Source organism: Hirundo rustica, chromosome 13 (genome assembly GCF_015227805.2).
Source record: "Hirundo rustica isolate bHirRus1 chromosome 13, bHirRus1.pri.v3, whole genome shotgun sequence".
Taxonomy (NCBI): domain Eukaryota; kingdom Metazoa; phylum Chordata; class Aves; order Passeriformes; family Hirundinidae; genus Hirundo; species Hirundo rustica.
In genome coordinates, this window is record NC_053462.1 from 2,884,212 (window position 1) to 2,902,240 (window position 18,029).

General features: G+C 44.7%; 1 protein-coding gene across 10 annotated transcripts in view; it reads left to right on the forward strand.

Moving 5' to 3' along the window:
* The window catches only part of MYO9A (myosin IXA), a 171,260-nt gene that overhangs the window by 121,821 nt on the left and 31,410 nt on the right, over positions 1-18,029 (forward strand). For 9 of the 10 annotated variants that reach the window (XM_040077720.2, XM_040077724.2, XM_040077722.2 and 6 more), the window contains 6 exons: positions 2,266-2,387; positions 3,391-3,532; positions 4,222-4,417; positions 8,353-8,472; positions 12,944-13,019; positions 17,406-17,549. In XM_040077720.2, the coding sequence (XP_039933654.1) occupies positions 2,266-2,387; positions 3,391-3,532; positions 4,222-4,417; positions 8,353-8,472; positions 12,944-13,019; positions 17,406-17,549 (800 nt within the window). The remainder of the gene's footprint in view (positions 1-2,265; positions 2,388-3,390; positions 3,533-4,221; positions 4,418-8,352; positions 8,473-12,943; positions 13,020-17,405; positions 17,550-18,029) is intronic. The other variant, XM_040077727.2, reaches the window with a different exon arrangement.

Sequence of the window (18,029 nt, forward strand, 5' to 3'; positions counted from 1 at the left end):
TGCCTGTCCTGAAACGAGAGCAAATCTCTGACTTATTGTGGAAAAAGTTGTTTGTTGAGGGCTTGAATCCCTTCTTCTCACTTGGCCAGAGTGGGAACAGGTTGTGTTGGGGATGGAAGGGAGGGAAGAACCCCAGAGCTTGGGAGTGAGTGTTTCTGACCCAGCCCAGAGAAAAAAGGAGCAGAGGAGGGAGAATTAGCCAAAATCCTGCAGCTGAAGGAAACGAGGCCAGGAGGGACCTGATGACTGACCATCAGGTCTGTGGAACAGCTGAAAATGAGTGGAGAGAAATAGAGACCTCGAACTCTGGTCTTTTTTAGTCATTTACTAGACTGTTTTAAAAAACTCCATATCTGGCATTGCTGATTGGTGCTTTTGCACTGATCTCAGCAGCGGCATCACTTTTTTGTGAGGCCGTAGGAGTTCCACGGCACATTTGCTGCGCAGCTGCTGAGTGTCCCGTGTGGAATTATGTGTATCTAGAGGCCTTCCAGAGCAGAGCGATGGTTTCCCAGCTTAGCTGTGTGGAGACGTAAAACTCTACATGATTGATGGGTTTTGGGAGGGGCAAAAAATGTAAATCCCCCCCAACAAAGAATCATGATAATAAATAAGTAATCTGGTAACACCCGCCTGTCTCCACTGAAATAATGCAGCTCTTGGCTCATCACACCAAGGTTTTATTGCTCTCTGCATGCTCCTGACCCGTCTTGAGCTGGCAAGGCTGGGCCTAATGGACCCTGCACTCCATTAAGGGGCTGTTGGAAGCGTGCACTTGACGGATGGTGCTGACTCCCAGCGACTCTCTGGGAAATCCCTCGGGAGCAGCTCATGCCTGCTCCGAAATACGCAGCCTGCGATTGTTAGATAGAAGCTTTTTCCTGGCTTGCCCTGAAAATGCCACGAGTTTTAGTCAAATCTGTGATTTTTGATTGCCTGTAGTTCAACAGGGACTTGAGGATGCTGTTGCGAGGTTCTGCTGTGTCCTGATTGCTCAGCAAGAACTGAAGGTAAATGATTAAAAAATAAAAGGAGAAAACAAAATTTGTAATGCAGAGCCATTCTTTATTTTCAGGATTTTTTCCCCAATGGGATGTTGTATGTTTTGAATCCCAAAGGCTTTAGGGATGTTAAAAACTCCTTCTAAGGCAGCACACATCTGTATTTGTCTGTATTGTTGTTGTAAGATTATACAATGTCTCCAATACTGAATTCAAGACCTTCTAGGGGTTGTTTTAGCAAAAATTTCCTCATGAAATGTCTCAAAGCTCTTCAGGGTCTTTATTTCTAAGAATATCTGAGGGGTTCATGTTAATTTTGGATGAGGATGGACATACTTTTTTGTAACGTTTTTTGCTCAGAATAAAAATAAAGGCAGAGGCAGCAATAATAATGGATCTAATTATTGTTAGAAAGATGCATCTTATTAGGATTTTGAAACCTGTTTCCTTTTTGTCTTCAATTCTGCCATCAAAATGTCCTGTGACAGAGAGGTAGAAAGGCAACTGGATCAGCAGGACTTTGTCCAACACATGGAGTAAAGTGCATGGTCCAATATCTCTGTTTAGACAGTGAGTCACAAGTCCTCAAACATATGATAAAAATTATGATTTTTAAACTCTGCTTTCATTTAGATGCCCTAAAATAATTTCCGCATAAGACTTCTTGACGTAATCCAGTTGCAAGTATGTCTCAGAGGAGATAACCTTTATAGGAGAGCAAGGATTAGAACTGTTTTGGTGGAAAATGAATCGCTTTTTTTGCCTCAGCTTAAATTTGGGGGCAAATCCTCACTTTTACTGTAGAGGGTGGTTCCAGGCCAGGTTGGGTGGGACTTGGAGCAACCTGAGACAGTGGAAGTTGTTGCTGCCCATGGCAAGGGGTGGAACAAGAGCTTGGGGGCCTCTTTCAGCCCAAACTGTGCTGTGATTTAGAAGCAGTCCCGGAATAGGAAATGGGGAGTCCACGCACGCTGGACATCCTTGGCAGGCTTGGACTCCCACACAGCCACCCCATGTCTGAACAAACATCTGGTGCATCTGAAATCAGGAAATGCTCTGTGGCTCGCTTTGTTTCAGGTTGTTCCAGAGGTTCTTTATCCTTTTCTTTGGAATCACAGAAAGCATTGATGGAATGTTTACAGGAGAGATGTCTGTTTTGGTAAACAGTGTATCAGTTTCTGTAAAACCCTTTGGATTTTGTCTTTTATTTTTGCTTGCACCAAATCATCATTGTGTCATCTGTGGGTTTTTGGGGTTTTTTTAGGAGGAATATAGAGCAGAAGGAATTAGCTGGCACAACATTGACTACATAGACAACTCCAGCTGCATCAACCTGATCAGCAAGAAGCCAACGGGCCTGCTCCATCTGCTGGATGAGGAAAGCAAGTGAGTAGGAAAATGCTGGCTTTGGGAATGAGATTTGTTTTCTCAGTTAAAATGTGTTTATCCTTCAGTTTTCTGAAAAAAGACAACTTCCCAGAAAGGTGCTAATAGCTCGCTGGGTTGATTGGTGATTCTAATGTTGTTTTTGAGGTGGCAACATACAGAGTGGAGAATCAGCCAGCTGAGCAAAAAGCCTTAAAAAATAATAATTAAAATTCCTTTCTGGAATTTCTTCCATTAAAGGGAAGGGAAAAGGTTTCCTTTGCTTCTCCCTTCATTTCTTTCCCTGTCTCTTGAGGTGTGACAGCGTGAAGGTGCTAAACCCAAGTGCATGAGTTAAAACAGGATGTGTAGGTGCTGTTATTGAGATATAAGGTGGATTTATCAATTTACTGGTAAAAATTGAACCAGAGTGAAGTGAGGGCACTCGTCCCTAGGGGCTGCATTTCCACAGGGTTTCATGAGTATCAGGGCCTTAGCTCAGATTTGCATCCTTGGTTGCATCCATCTGTCTCAGGAGAAGTTCTTGGGTGAACCTGTGGCTTCTGGGGCTGCCTTGGTGTGGAAACTCTGGAGCAGAGTAGTTCTCCAATTGGATGCTCATGCCAGTTTCCTCCATGTGAAAGGCAGGGAAAGGCCAGGTGGTTTTGCTGAGGTCACCTCAGATCCACCTTGTGCTGAGGAGCACGAGGTCTTCTCTCACCATTTGCCTTGCGGGTTTCTCCCCCACTTCTTGTCTCATTGACCAAAGAGCAGCAGTGATGCTCTCCCAGTGATGTACTGGGATAAAACAACTTAAATTGGGTAAAGTTGCAAAATACATCCCCATGCTGCAGTTTTCCCTGGAGTTTGAGGATGGAGGGTTGGCTTTCTCTTACCAAGTGGCTCTGCTGAAGCAGGCATAGAAGTTCCAAATGTCTCTGTTTTCCCTTTTGTGGCCAAGAAAGAAAAGGAAAGGTTTTCCCGTTGGGTTTACAGCTTCTCCCTTTCAATTCTCTCCACTTAGTTTTCCTCAAGCCACAAACCAGACGCTGCTGGACAAATTCAAGCGTCAACATGAGGGGAACTCCTACATTGAATTCCCAGCGGTGATGGAGCCAGCTTTCATCATCAAACACTACGCGGGCAAAGTGAAGTACGGAGTCAAGGTCTGTCACCCAGCTGTTCCCCGGCAGCTGCTTTCATCTACATCTGGGACTGGGCAGGAAAGCCCCAGAGGCTCCACAGAGATGTTTTGGATAGGACTTGGCCCAGGAAGATGGGAAGGTCAGGAGAGATGAAAAGGTGTTAGGGACGGGGTCTTCCTGTTCTCCTCCACACGGGCATTTCAGGAAGGATTTAGGGATGCACAGTGAGTTCAGTGCTATACCTCACCAATGAGCTGAAATTGGGTGTCTGGTAGCCTTTCTGGGCTTGGTTTGTGTAGAAAATTCAATGTTTTCATCATCATTAGCCACTCTTAATACAGGTTATGTGTGCTTATGTCTCAGCATCCCCACTGCCACAGGTACTTCCTGGAATCCCACGTAAATGATTCCAAAGTTGCCCCTATTTCTATTCATGCCTGTTATTAGCAGGAGGAATTCCGGTGGCCAGATGAGCCTGTGTGAGAAACAGCCTCAGGATTTGCAGCTGCAAATCTCTCACCATGTTTCTGATGCAATAAATGCACGTGATAAGCATCAGAGATGAAGAGGTATCCGATATGGGAGCAGGAGAGAAAAAAGAAACAGGATTCAATAGTTGTGCTGGCCCAGAGATAGCTTGGAAGATCCTACCTGGAATATCGTGCAGTTGTTGTTTATTTTCCTCTTTTCTCCTCCTCCTCCTTCCCTAGGATTTCCGAGAGAAGAACACGGATCACATGCGCCCGGACATCGTCGCTCTCCTGCGGAGCAGCAAGAACGCCTTTATCTGTGGGATGATCGGGATTGATCCCGTGGCTGTTTTCCGCTGGGCTGTGCTGAGGGCCTTTTTCAGGGCCATGGTCGCCTTTAGGGAGGCTGGAAAACGATACGTGGAGAAGAAGACTGGTATGTGTGCCCATCACCTGGTCTGGAGCCTGTTTTCCAGCGACAGTTTGGGTCTAATGTTTTATTACCTTTGTTTTAAGTAGCTTGACTTATTAGGAGTTTTGAATCTATTAGAAAATTCATTCAAATGACAGATTTTTTATGAAAGTCACATTTAAAGGACATTTGGATTTTTACATACCGTAAGGAAATATTTTCATTTTACTGCTGCTTTATTTTTTCCTTTTTGTAGGATGCATGGATAGAAAAACCCAAGTCATTCAAACAGAAACATACAAATTATCCAGCAAAAAAGGCAGATTATTTTTGTAATAATTCTTGAACTGTTACTTACATCTGGAAACAAAAAAAGGCAATAAACCTTCCTATCATTTTCCAAGCTGTTCACCCTTTCAGCTGCAGGAGAGCGTATCTCTTGTCAAGCAAAATTCATGGCTTTGCAGTCATCCAGAACCACGGATCACAGGGGCATTAAATTAAAGGAAAGTGATGGTGCATCATCATGCTGTGGCAGGCAAGACCTGGCTGTGCTTTTAGACCATTTCTCTGCATAAAGCAATTTCAGAAAGATGGGTACAAGCTATTACTATTCATTTCTGGGCACAAGAGGGCTTGAAATCCGTGGTGGAATTAGAGCCTCAGCAGGGAAAGTGTCAGCTGGGTTAAAATTAAATGCAGAGCTGCCTCATGAATTACTTTGTAATCAGTGAGGTTTGCATGGAGAGTGAGGGAGCCTGAGACAAGGAGCATAGGGGTGCAAACTCTTCAAGCAGAAAGAATCATTTTCTGGGGAGCAAATCCCAAGAAGAGCAGGAGGCAGAAAATCAACTTTTAGCTCTTGAGGTTCTTCCTTTGACACCTCTCGGATGTGGCGTAAGAGAAGAGCTGATTCTCGTGAGCCTGGGCCTGTCTGGCACATCAAGGCAGCATTTTTGGACAGAGTAACCAAAGAAGGAGATGGCAAAGATGTTTGGCTTTGGGGGAAAGGCCACTCCAAGGAGGTGGCTCCCAAAATCCGTCTTTGCATTTTCACCTTGCGTAAACCCCAGGCTGAACTCAGATGACGTAATCCAGAAGATAAGAAAAAATCTCGGGAAGTAAGAACTGATTTCAAGCCCTGCTTCGCTTGCTGTGTCTCTGGCAGCTGGTCCTGTGCACTGCTGTGCTCGGCTCCTCACTCCTGCTTTTCAGTTCAGAGTTTGTAGCAGTAACTTGCTTATATCTCTCTTTATATATATATATATATATATCTCAATATGTAGATATGATTATAGATATATATATAACTGGATGGGTCCAGGAGGTCTTGAGACAATTCTGAGATTCAATTCTTGCATTCACTTCTCTTTCCATACCAAAATTACTAATATATGGTGATGGCTGAATTTCTAAACCTTTTCATGATGCTGCTCCATTGTCTGTCCATGTCCTTTAGCCTGTATTCAAATGGTTTTGTGCTTTGGGCCCTCTGGATTTTGAGTGAAAATAAAAAAAAAAAAAAACTCAGAAAGCCAGATAAGGTTTGTCTTAAATTTATCAACAATCCTCAGATCATTTATACCCTGAACTTTTATGTGCATCAAATTGGGAAAAAGTCATGAGAAAGTCTCCATTATGCAGGCAAGACTACTGGGAGGTGATTTACCTAAATCTAAATTCTGTACTGAGGTACACCTTATCTGTGGGAAAAACTTAGCCTACAAGCAGTGGCAGAGCTGGGCTCACTGTCCTTGCCCTCTTTGGAGAGCTACCCACCATGTCAAAGCATGACCATCCAGGTTGGGCAGGCCTTGGAGCAACCTGCTGGAATTCCCTTCTCTCCAAAATAATGCAGAAAAGCCCCGAACTGATGCTTTGCCTCTATGGAAAACATTTCTGAGTTATCAAAATATCACTAAAATTCTCCCTTCTTGATAGAGAGAAGCAGAGAACCAAAAGCGGCACATATTTGAGGTTTATTTTGTTTTTTATCAAACCTTGATGGCTTTAATTTGCCTGATTTGAGCATCTACCTACCCACAGATGTGGAGCATCTGCCAAAATGGTGGTAGAGTAAGAAAAGCCTCTCTCACACATGCACACACTTAATATTTGCACAGATATTTTTTCAAGGTGTGCTGTCTGTTCTTAGTTTCTGAGGTCCTTTCCCCATCCATCAGGCAGGTGAAGTGAGGGAGCAGGGAAATATCCAAAACATGCTTCTTTTAATTAAAAGCTCTTTGCACTCTTTGTCTGAACGCCAGCTGGATGTCTCGTGCTTTTTGCTCTGCTTCCTTTCAACGTCATCCTTTTGGTTGTCTCCTCCATGCCAAGCAAATGCTTCTGGAAGGATAATCAGCATTTTTTCCTGCTGGCTTTGGGGCCTCTTCCTTTTGTGTGCTCCTGATACCCTCCTAGTGCAGCTTTTGGTGGTTGTGTGATTGTCCTCGTTAATTTGAAGGTGAAGAGCAGCAAAGTGGTGTCACTGTGAATTTTCTTTACTACCTTTGTGTTCTGCCTGAGTGATGCTTCTTACTGCCGACACTCCTCGAATGGAAGATGCCAGGATCGTGCGAGATGCACTTAGCTGTAGGGTGGAACTCTTCAATAATTTGATTTTTAATTCTTTTTATTACTAAGTTAATCAATGAGGATTGAAATGGTCCAGTAGAACTGCATGTTAAAAATGGATTTGTTTGTGAACTTGGATTAAAGGAACACTGTCAAGCTTTTTAGGAAAGAAAATTGGTTGATTGACTTTTTTTTGCTGTCATCAATACGCATTTATTATGCAAAACCCCATAATTCTTAGCAAAAACTTAATGGAAAAAACGGTGCTGTTCATACAAACTAGGCCGCGGACACTTGGTTTTGCTGGACCTAAATCCTTTCTCTGATGAAGGTTTTGTGGCCTTGAGGCTATGCCTGTCCTCAATGGGCTCTGCAGTTGGATTTGGCCAGCAAGGTTTGCTCCTTGGGTAATTCCTGCTTAAAAATAATCTCACTGACTTCTGCAGATTTATTCCTGAAGCTGATCACCAAAAAAACCACTGCCCTCAAAATAATGAATAAAAAGGGCTGCATTTGCCAAACACAGATGACAGTGATGTTGGAGGTCTCACTGGTGTTAAGGTGAGGAAGACACCCCTTGACAGTGTTCCTGTAGAAAATTCAGATCAGTCCTTTCCGATGGTTTGATGTGTTGATGTGAAATGCTCCCATAGATGCTGGCACAAAGTGACTCCACGGTGACCTCCCCGCGCCAGGGAGTGTGGCACATCCTGGACTTGGCCAGCAGTGGCAGAGAGGCCCTGTGTGTTGGCACACTGTCACTGGTGTCACCTCTCCTCCACCCTGTTGCTCACAGCTGGGCCATCAGAAGTCCCCTTCGCCACGCATTGATGGTTTCTTCCAACTCAAACCTGTCCTGCCAAACTCCAGGCTCTGTGTTCTCTGCCCTCAGGGAATATGGAAATGGTGCTTAATGCAAATAATTTACATTTTTCCTTTTAATTGCCAAAATCTGAGCAAAATGTAGCGCTGGCATGCAAGATGAGAATTCCAGGTGGTTGTATCACGGAGCATCTGGACAGGGATTTGTGGGTAATACCAGGCAGAGGCGCGGAAAGGATTTAAAAAATAAGTTACTAAAAGTAAAGATTTATCAAATAATCCTCTTTTTGCCCAAATAATCTTGGAGCGATTGTTAAGTGTTTATGCTCTGTCTAATGAGGATTATAATTGGGACTGGGACGGGGTCCAGCCCATTGCTCCCATGCCACAGCGCCGTGCGGAGGAAACCACAGTTAAATTGTGTTGAGCACAAAAATGTGTGACCCTCGAGCTCCTTTGGGCTTGTTCCTTCCCCTCTCCTGATTTTCTGCTTATAAAATCTTTCTCTTCTCTCCATTTTTTTTTTTTTTGTTTGTTTGTTTGTTTTTATTTTGCTTCCAAAGGGCATGATGATGCAGTGCCATGTGCGGTTTTGAAAAGTGTGGATAGTTTTAGCTTTCTCCACCACCCAGTTCATCAGAGGAGCTTAGAGATCCTGCAGAGGTGCAAGGAGGAGAAGTACAGTAAGGCTCCACCACCCGCCCTCCCCTCTGATACCACACTCATACGTCCAGAAACGGAAACCAGGTGCATTCCATGTAGAAAGGATAAAAATCAGCGCCTGAGGAGCCCTCCATGACCAAACCACCTGCCTTAAAGAGGTTTTGAGCCTATTGGGAAATGATTAGGCAGAACTGAAAGAGTCAAAAAGCAAACCCCTACCTCTTGAGATCTCGCAAAAGTTACTTTGTTGGCAATTTCCCCATTTACTCACTGAAATTTATAAAGAATATTCCTGATACAAGGCCGGTACAGCTGGAATTCAACTTAATTTGGATTTCAATGGACTTCAGAAATGTCTTTGGCTTGTGAAAATATTGTCTCCCAGGGCTTTTATTTAAAACAGAGGCGCTGTCAGTGTTATTTTACAGAATGATGCACTTGGTCTCCATTTCTTCATCTTCACTCCTCTGTCATGTAATAAACTCATCCTGCATGACAACATGGACACTCTTGCCTGCACTACTCTATTTTATTTTTATTTTTAAATAGATATTTGGTGCTCTCATGTTTAGATACATTATTTTCCTACCATTATTCTCTTCCTTCATGTTGTGTGTTAAAGCTGACAGAAATAGAGCTGCTCTGCATGGGCAAAGCCTCAGCCCAACTTGCTTAAACTTCATGAAATTTAGGTGTAAATGGAAACCACCTTTTTTTCTGTAGAGCTGAGCTGGGTAAGTACAGTAGGTGCATGTTAAATCTTCATAAATATGGTTTTCCTGTTAGAAACCTTCTGTCAGATGTCTGTGCTTCCTGCAGCATGTGGGGTTGGGGAAGCAGTGGTGGTTTAGGTCTTAATTTAGGCTTTCATTCTTAATTTAACTATGTTATTTTCCCCTACAAGTTCCAAACACTTCTATAAGAAAATATAAAGGAGTGATACTAAATTTTACTTGATTTTAGATTTTATTAATGTTGTGCCAAGCGACCTTACTGGTACTACTAAGAAACTATTGGAAAGGAAGATAGTTATCAGCAGAGTAATTTTACTTGCAATTAATGAATCAATTTAACTTTAAGTTGGCTCAGCAATATGGGCAATTTTGGGGAGTTTAGTTTGCAGTTCCTTAGGTGGGAAAAAGGAAATTCATACAACTCAAGAGATACTTAGAGCTTTAATTTAGTGGAAAGCAGGAAGCTGAGCTCAATGTTGAGCTCAACACCTCAAAGCCTCACGAATATAGACTAGTCCATGCAGTTTGGGATCTCTTAGGATAAACCCAGCTAATGGGTCTAAGAACATTGCCACGGTTTGGGAATTGGCATCTGACCAGGCAAACGAGTAATTCTTGTTCTGCATTCAGAGATCCTTCCCGTCTTCCCACGGGGTGTGCTCCTGCTTCCCCAGGCGCCCAGCCTTGGCAAGCTGAAGTGGGCTTGGAGCGTGTAACGATCCTGTTCAGAATCCATCAGGTTTGGGGCCCCACAGGCAAGCTTGGCCCCAGGGACTCAACTTTTCCCACGAGTCAGATGAGGTTATACATCCACGTCATCCTTGAGAAGGAAACCAAGGGCATCTCCTTGACTTGAACTGTGCAATTAGTTCTGAACAAAGAGAGAAAACAAATTGGTTTGATGAGTTGATTGAGATTCCCTGTAGGTCCCTTGGTATTCAGCTTCTGGAGGCAGCTGGTCACCCTTCCCTTGCTATCAGCTGCTTCCCTGGTGCCATGGAGTCCACCAGTTCCTCCAGAGCAAAGCACTGGGTTTAGACACCTCTGATTCAAGACTGGAGCTCTGCTGGTTGGCATTCATCCTTAGGGAGTAGACGGGGCTTATCCAAAACTCTTCTCAACCAGGGCAAAGACCTGTTAGGTAAATCAGTCCGTCTTTGCAAAATACTCCAGCTGAAGGAAAGGGAATATGCTTGAAAAATTAGGATAATTTTCTGCCTGAAGTGTCAGCCAGATCAGGCTGTGTCTGAGCTGGATGAAGGGAGGGAGAGGTTGTTGCCACTCACTCATTGTTCTTTCCTGATGAGTATCAGTTCCTACAATTTAATAGCCCATATTCTCCATACACAATTCTCAAGGCCACGTGCGACTCACCAGCTGAAGTTTAAAACCTTTTTACCTCCTATTTATAAAAATCCCCCTTATTTCCCAGAAAAGGAGTTACATCAAAATGACAGCTTTTTTTTTTGTCTGTATTCCTTCTTTAAAGAGCCAAGTGATGGCACCATGTAGAAAAGTCTTTATATTTGGTGTATCTGAAGCAATTCCCTTCAGCCCAACTTGTGCACTGTGACCTTTGTTAATCAACAAGTCACTTAAGGTGCTGAGCTGGCAGAACCATGATGAAGTTTAAATGCAGCTGCTATCTGAAAGCCTGAAATAGAAATTCCCTTTTCCTGAGCAATGCAAGGTGTGGATGCAGGGATAATTCGATACCACCTTGTCTTCATCACTTCAGCTCGACTTGCTGGGTTGGAAGGTGTATTGGACCTTTTCTTTCTTTGGTGGGGAGTGCGGGGAAGGGTAGGAAGACAGATTTTGCTCCAAAAAGATATTTAAAAATAGCAGTGAAATCCCATTTTTCATGACAAGAAAAGCCTTCTGGGCCTTAACAGGGGAGTATCCAGGCATATTAAAATATATTCATTTGATCTATATTAAAAATAGATCCAGCTAGATATTAGGTGCTTTCTTAGTCTAAAACTAGTTACACAAAGTACTAATGCAACATTTCAAGCAGATTCCTGGTTATTCCAATTTTTTCCTCTTTCCAATTGGGCTTATGTGCTCTAAGTCAGGACTTCGGACACAGAAATGCCAGTCTCAAAAGAGGTACAAGAGCACTCCTAGGACAAGAAATGTAACCCAAAAATGGCTTAAATGGCAAAAAGAGGAATTGAAAAGAGTTGTGAGCTTGGGTGTTGTTAAGCAGTCAGACGCATGACCTGCCTTGCTTTCCAAAAACCTCCAGTGCTGGGGATACCAGACCTTCTCAGCAGGAGTGATTTGGTTGGTCCTGCCTTGGAGCACAGGCAGGGTTCAAAGATGACCTGGGACAGCACAACCTCAAATTTTCTTTTGTTGACATCTCCAGAATATTTGGGCACCTTTAGATGCCAAAATTTAATCAGGTGGACCATCAGCATTTTTGGGGATCTCCTGCCCAATTCAAGATGGACAGATTCTCCTGTTCAGCTTCAAGATGAGCTGTTACAACACCTTAGCAGGTCCAGGAGGGTGGTAAATGTCCTGTTAAAGGGATGTCACCATTGACTTTGGTAGGAATTTGTCGTCTCCTCAGGAATTCCAGGCTCAGAACAGCAGGATGGGCTCAGGTCTCACCGTATTTGCTTCGTGTTCATCTTTCAGAATAAAACATCGCCAGGACACCTTTTAGCTCAGCACCTGGGCTGCATGAAATAGTGGAGTTAGAAATACGGGGAGGAGGGGATATGCCATTGCTTCCTCCTGTCCTACTACAAACCATAGTGTAGACTGTTCTTTTTAGAAAGCTTTTTTTCCCTTTTTTTTTTCCCACTGTAGATGTCTCAGGGTAGAATAAAACATATTTTCCCCATGCTGAGGTGTGAGCTGGGATTTTTCCTGTCTCACAGCAGTGATTTTGAGACAGTTATAAAATTGCTCAGCTGTTTTCGTGTCAAACTCCACATTATCAGATCTCTGCATTTCCGTGGTTTGGTGACTTGAAGTGTTTTGTTTAAAAAATTGTCTCCTGTCTTCGTAAGTGCTTGGTTACAAAACATTTCCATTTCGGGGGTGATAACAGCTGCTACTGTAACCATGTGTGGCAGCTTCCTTGGCTGAATACAAAATAGATACATTATTTAATGTATTGTTTTATTAGATATATTTTATTACAAATAAATTATTCTAGGTATCAAAGAATATAGGCTTAATAGGCAATCAAGCTTTTATAAAGTATTCTGTAAAGTATTTCCTACTTGCTGCACATGTCCATATATTTGGAGGGCAGGAGAGAAGAAGTGTCTAAGGAATAAATGACCATTTTTCCAAGTGTTCTAATTATGTCCAGGTGTTTTGCCCATGCAGCTGGGTTATCCCATGCACAGTGGAAATATTGGGAATCCCTCGGACATGGAGGACACGAGTGGCTGCTTCAATGAGTGAAGTGTCCCAGTCAGCTCCTTCCCACACCCCGTTTGCCAGCTGGGACAGCGTGTCCCTAAAACACTCCATGATGTGTAGGAGGGGAATTAGAGGCCGGAGCAAACAGTGTTACTCACAAGGGTGATGACTGTGGCAGGGAGGTGGGACTGGAGAGCGATGGCATCCCTGGCACCCGGCTGTGCCCGGCATGTGCCACGACACGTCCGCGCTGCTCCGCGCCCGAGTCAGGGCTCAGCTATGGCTCTGCTAATTGTCTGTGGGGATGGCTCTGCTGATTGTCCGTTGGGTACGAGCCAGCTGGAAACATCTTCTTCATGTGCTGCTTCAGGTATCACTCGGAAGAGCCCGCGGACGCCGCTCTCAGATCTCCAGGGAGTCAACACCATCAACGAGAGGAGCCCACGGTAAGGCTGCTGCTTTTTTACCTTGGCATGGCCAGGAGTCTGGGATGGGACAGCACTGTCTGTACCTAAAAAATGGCTGTATTGACATTTGTCCCATCTCACCTCTCAGTCTTATCTTATCTTTGTTCTTTCTCTGCCGTGTGATCGCATCTAAACACCTTTCCTGATGAAAGACCAGGCAAGGAAAGCAACTTCCCTGTGTCAAAAGCAGCAGTTGGTGGTGGTGGGTGTACAAGGGGATAAGGAGATTTAAAAAATGAATGAATGTGCTGATATCAAGGAAATAGTCATTTAAGGAGGACAGAACTGGGTGCAGAACTGCATTCAGCATGTGGTGGCTCCAGGCACCCTGGAAAGTGGAAACCCTGGAAGTTACGGGGTTTGGGGTGATACTTTGCCAAATGCTTGCTTGTTTTCAGGGGGGGGAAAAAACCCACATTTGCTTCAGAATTGATTGATTTTTGCATATTTTATGTACATTTTTGTTTTTAATTCCTTCCTTGAAGTTTCTGACCATTTAAGCAGCTAGTGAATGAGAGTCATGTCTACACTAGTGATACAGATCTGTGCCTCTTCTGCAAAGCCTTCTCCATCCCCATTCCAGAATTAATTTGCTTGTGAAGCCAAAGTCTTAATTTCCAAGGCATGCCTGGGCACTGATCCTTTTCCCAACTACCCTTGTGCTATCCCTCCACCAATACCAGGAGGTCTCATTTTCCTAATACCCCTCCAAAGGCGTCCGGTGCCTCTCTGCTTCCCTCTGAGCAGGTGTGTGCTGGAGAAGGAAGTGATAGGAGCACCCTCAGCTCCTACAACCACTGCTTGGAGCTGCAGACATCCAGGTGTGTCTTTATGGCAGCTCTGAGGTTAATGAGAAGCCCAGAACAAGTCAGGAGGAGTCTGAGTCTGTCTCCTGAAACGTGTCTATTAAATCAATCCTTGCATCTCAGTGGCTTCACTTCCACACAAAATTAAATATCCTTCAAGGATGTCATGAAGGCTCATTTTTAAAGGCTTTAATGCCAAACAGCCACAACAAAAATTAAAGAAACATCGTTCCTTTTTTTTCTAGGGGAAGAAAAGTGGTTTCTTCTGCCTGGTTTTGTCCACCTCATGGCTCTCTGGGTGCCATCAAGAGCAGAATGTCCACCTTCCTCTGAATTCCTCCCCTATGAGGGAGGCAGAGGCACCCTGCTGAAGGAGAACTGAGTGTTCTCACATCATTACAAGCCCATTTCAGTGGTTAGAGAGGATGGGATTTACTTAAAATGGTGGGATTGAATTAATAAATTTGTGCCACTTCTCGAGTTTGAGCAGAAATCCAGGTGGTACAAGCAATGCCATCCTATCCTGCGATGGCGATGCAACCCTGGCTGTCCTCACCTCAGTCTTTGCCACCCCCCTTTCCTTTCTCATGATGCTGCACCTGCTGGGGCTCTGATGGCTTGGCTGTGATGACAGCCAGTCCTTGGTAGCACTCGAAGCAGGGAAGGTTGGTGCCTCCAGAGGTGACGTTCCCTGTTTCCCGCACCTCTGATTGTGCAAGTTTCCCTCAGGATAACGTAACGTGAAACTTTGTGCCTTTGGAGATCTTCCCTTGTAGATAAGAGGATTCCTGCAGTTTCTCTATCCAACTGTTGGCATGTGAGGAACATCTGTGAACTGGGACAGGGCTTTTCTTGACTGCCCAACTCCAGCTTTGGAGGCACTTTAGTGTGGGAGCTGGGGCTGCCAGCGTTTTCGTAGCCCAAAATATTTCAGTTATCTCAGCAAAGGGGCATTGGAAGCTCCAATGCAGGGAAACTCCTCCTCACCCAGGCAAGGAGAAGGATGTGTTTATTTACTGTGGAGTTCAGTGTGTGGTCAGCTCTGGTTATGTGGCTTAACCCATGCCAGCACAGCCAAATCAGCCTAAACAGCCAGAATTGAGGAACTGTGTTTTCCTTCCTCATCCTCAGCAGCTGTGTCCTACCAGCAGCCTCAGTCTGAGCCTTTATTTGCAGAAAAAGTGCTTTTGGAGTCATCCTAACTCCTGTGTTCCTCCTCCTGTTGTGCCTCGATAGCGTGGTCCGTGATCTTCTCCTCCCTTGGGTGTCACCAGTAATGGGTCCCCAAATGTCACCTTTGCCCCTTCCTTCTGGAAGTGCAAGCCAGGTGTCTCGTGAGATTTCCAAGGCCCAGCCTGTGCTTTCAGAGTAGGCAGGTGATTTTGATCCCTCTCATTGTAGCCACTTTTGATCCGGAGAGTCGTGTCACCCTTGATGAATGTTGGTATTTCAGGCAAATGGCACTTGTTGAGCAAGAGGAGGTGAGCACAGGAGTGCAGGTAACACGTCTGGAAGAGAGATTGGCTTGAGCAGCTTCCCAGCAGATCAGCTGGCAAGCAATTTACGGCTCCAAATTAAACAGGAATTGCTTTCAAAGCCATGTCACGATCATGTGGTTGCTGATAAGTCTGGTTGTGCATCCAACCTACAGGATAGCTCGGGGCCTGTTTCTAAAAGCAATTTTGAGGCATGACATCACTCAGGAAGTCGCTGTGGAGGGTTTAGGGAGCCAAGTGCTCTCCTCTGATCTCAGAAAAAAGTGGACGGGTGGTTTGCACATGCTGGATGGGAAACCGGGCTTCAGCAGAGCATTCCAAGTGCCTTCCCCAGCTGCTGAGACATGAAGGCCAGGCCATGCCTAACCAAAACCACTTGGGCTGGTTGGGATCCTGCTGGTTTGTGCTCACGAGTGACACTTTTATGTGCAGGGGTGTCTGAGCAGGTGTTGGTCTGGAAGCAGCTGGCTGGGCTCAGTGAGGTGATTGACCCTGAGGTACCAAAAGCCTGCATCTGTTGGCACATGAACATATGTGTCCATAACTAACAGAGCTGTCATTTTATCTCTTGGGTTTTTCAAAACTACCTGGGAATTTCTAGGGTTTTCCAGAGAATTTGGCCAGGATTAATGGTGTTGTACATCCCCGAAGCTGCTGTTGACTTCCTGTCAACTGGTGATTTTTTTTTTCCTCACCTGCAAACAGGAGGGTTTTGGTGGATGGTACCTGAGATGTAAAGAGAAGAAATGGCAACAGGGGGGATCACTTGGATATTCAAGATTCTCACTAACAATCTGTGAATGGAATGCTTAAGAAAGCAGGTCCTGGAGCGCTTAGCCAGGGGTTTTACTTTGCTGTGATTGATCCCTCCTTATAATAGTGGTCCATGTCAAAATGCTGCTTTAATAGGATCAGGAAGGAATTTGGGAAGTGCTCAGATGCGGCAGAGAGGTGACGTTGCTCTGAGGATCTGGCTCCAGGCTTTGAGCTGGCTGAACAGACAGCTTTGCATCCTTTATTTTTTAATTTCCATGTGGCACTTGAGATTTGCCTTTCCTCCAAGTCAGGGCTTTAAGGCAAAGGACTGCCTTGTTGTCAGAGCTCAGAAGTAGCCGGTGCCTGAGGCCACGTTTAAACCACCGTGTCCTTCAGCATCCTCATGACCTGGTGCAGCCTGGAGTCTCCTCCTGTTCCTTTTCCTCCTGTCTGAGATAACTTGGAGGGGGGAGCATTGCAGACCCCACATCCTTCCTTAGATTGCTTTTATTTTGTATGATGATTTCTGCAAGGCCAATAAAAAAATTAGAATTTAAAAACCCCAACAAACTACCAAAAACCCACCAAGCCAAAAGAATTTTGCTTGGGTGCTGCCCATAAGAGGCTTCATGTCCCTCAGACACCACTGGAAGCCTCCTCATCTCTGGAAATTGTTTGTCCTGATGTGTAGTTTGGTGAAGTATCTATTTCCATCCCTCTGAGAGAGGATTTTGGTTCCTCTCCTCCTTTCCTTTAGCCCTTCTGAAGCCAGGTGAGCATTTCGGGAGAACACAGCCATTATGCTCCTTGATAGAGGGGACCAAATTGAGTGACTGATTTGTAATCAGGTCCCAGAGAGTGATTCTGGGTCAACCCACCCATCCAGCTGGGCCTGACATCCATTGTTGTGGCAAGTAATGAGTTTATTGCAAATCAGATTTGCTTTTTCCTCTCCTAATGGAATGATTGTGTGAATTTGAGAGACGGAGTCAGCACCAGATGTCACGGCCTCATATCCTTCAGACCACTGAAGGTATCTAGAGGTATCTGCAGACTCAAGGTTTCTGTCTGGGAGAGCTGGAAGCGCTGGTGGTTTGTTCCTTTTGTGAATATTTGATCTTTGAGAGGTGCTTTAGTAAACAATGGCTTCATTTGCTGTCTGGCACCAGGAACTCATCCCGTGGGAGCGAATGAACAGTGGAAAGAAAAAAGCAGCAGCTCATTTTCTACCAACGGGTCATTTTATGATCTATTTTTATCACAGAGCCGTGGTTTTTATCTCTTCCTAATGGTGTCTGGTGTTTCAGGGATGCCTATGCAGTTGGTTGGAATGGCCGGATGGGGATGAGGCACAACAGGCTTGCCAGCCCTGGCACCTTCCTGGACAAAGATGGGATATTCGTCAACACCACCAACAGCAAACTGCTGGAGAGGGCCCATGGCATCCTCATGTGAGTACCCAGGAGGGGATCTGGGCTTTATTCTGGAGCATAATGAGCAGCATGGGTAGTTAGGGGAGTGTAAATAGCCAGGACATAAAACTCTCAGGATGCCAAGTAGGATTGGAGGTGTTTCCCTGCTGGATCAAAGCAGCCCCAGTATATCTGACAGGTCTGATTTGCTTCATTCACTCAGAGTGACAGGCAAAGGGAAGAAAGAGAAGGAACAAACCTGCTGGTCATGCCAGTCTGGAGATACAGCAGCCATGTAATGCAGTCACACTTCTAACATCATATCAAAGTTTCCATTATAAATTATCTGGGCAGATGTTGATGATTCACACGGCAGCCTCCTCAAAAGTTCAGGGAGCATCCCAGGGTGGCTGGAATGAACATGGGGTTTGGAGAGCAGGAAGCTGGTCAATCATTTTGTGACTTTGGCTTCTTCGCTCTTCCCAAATTCCCAGCATGCCATCATTTCCAGTGTAACCA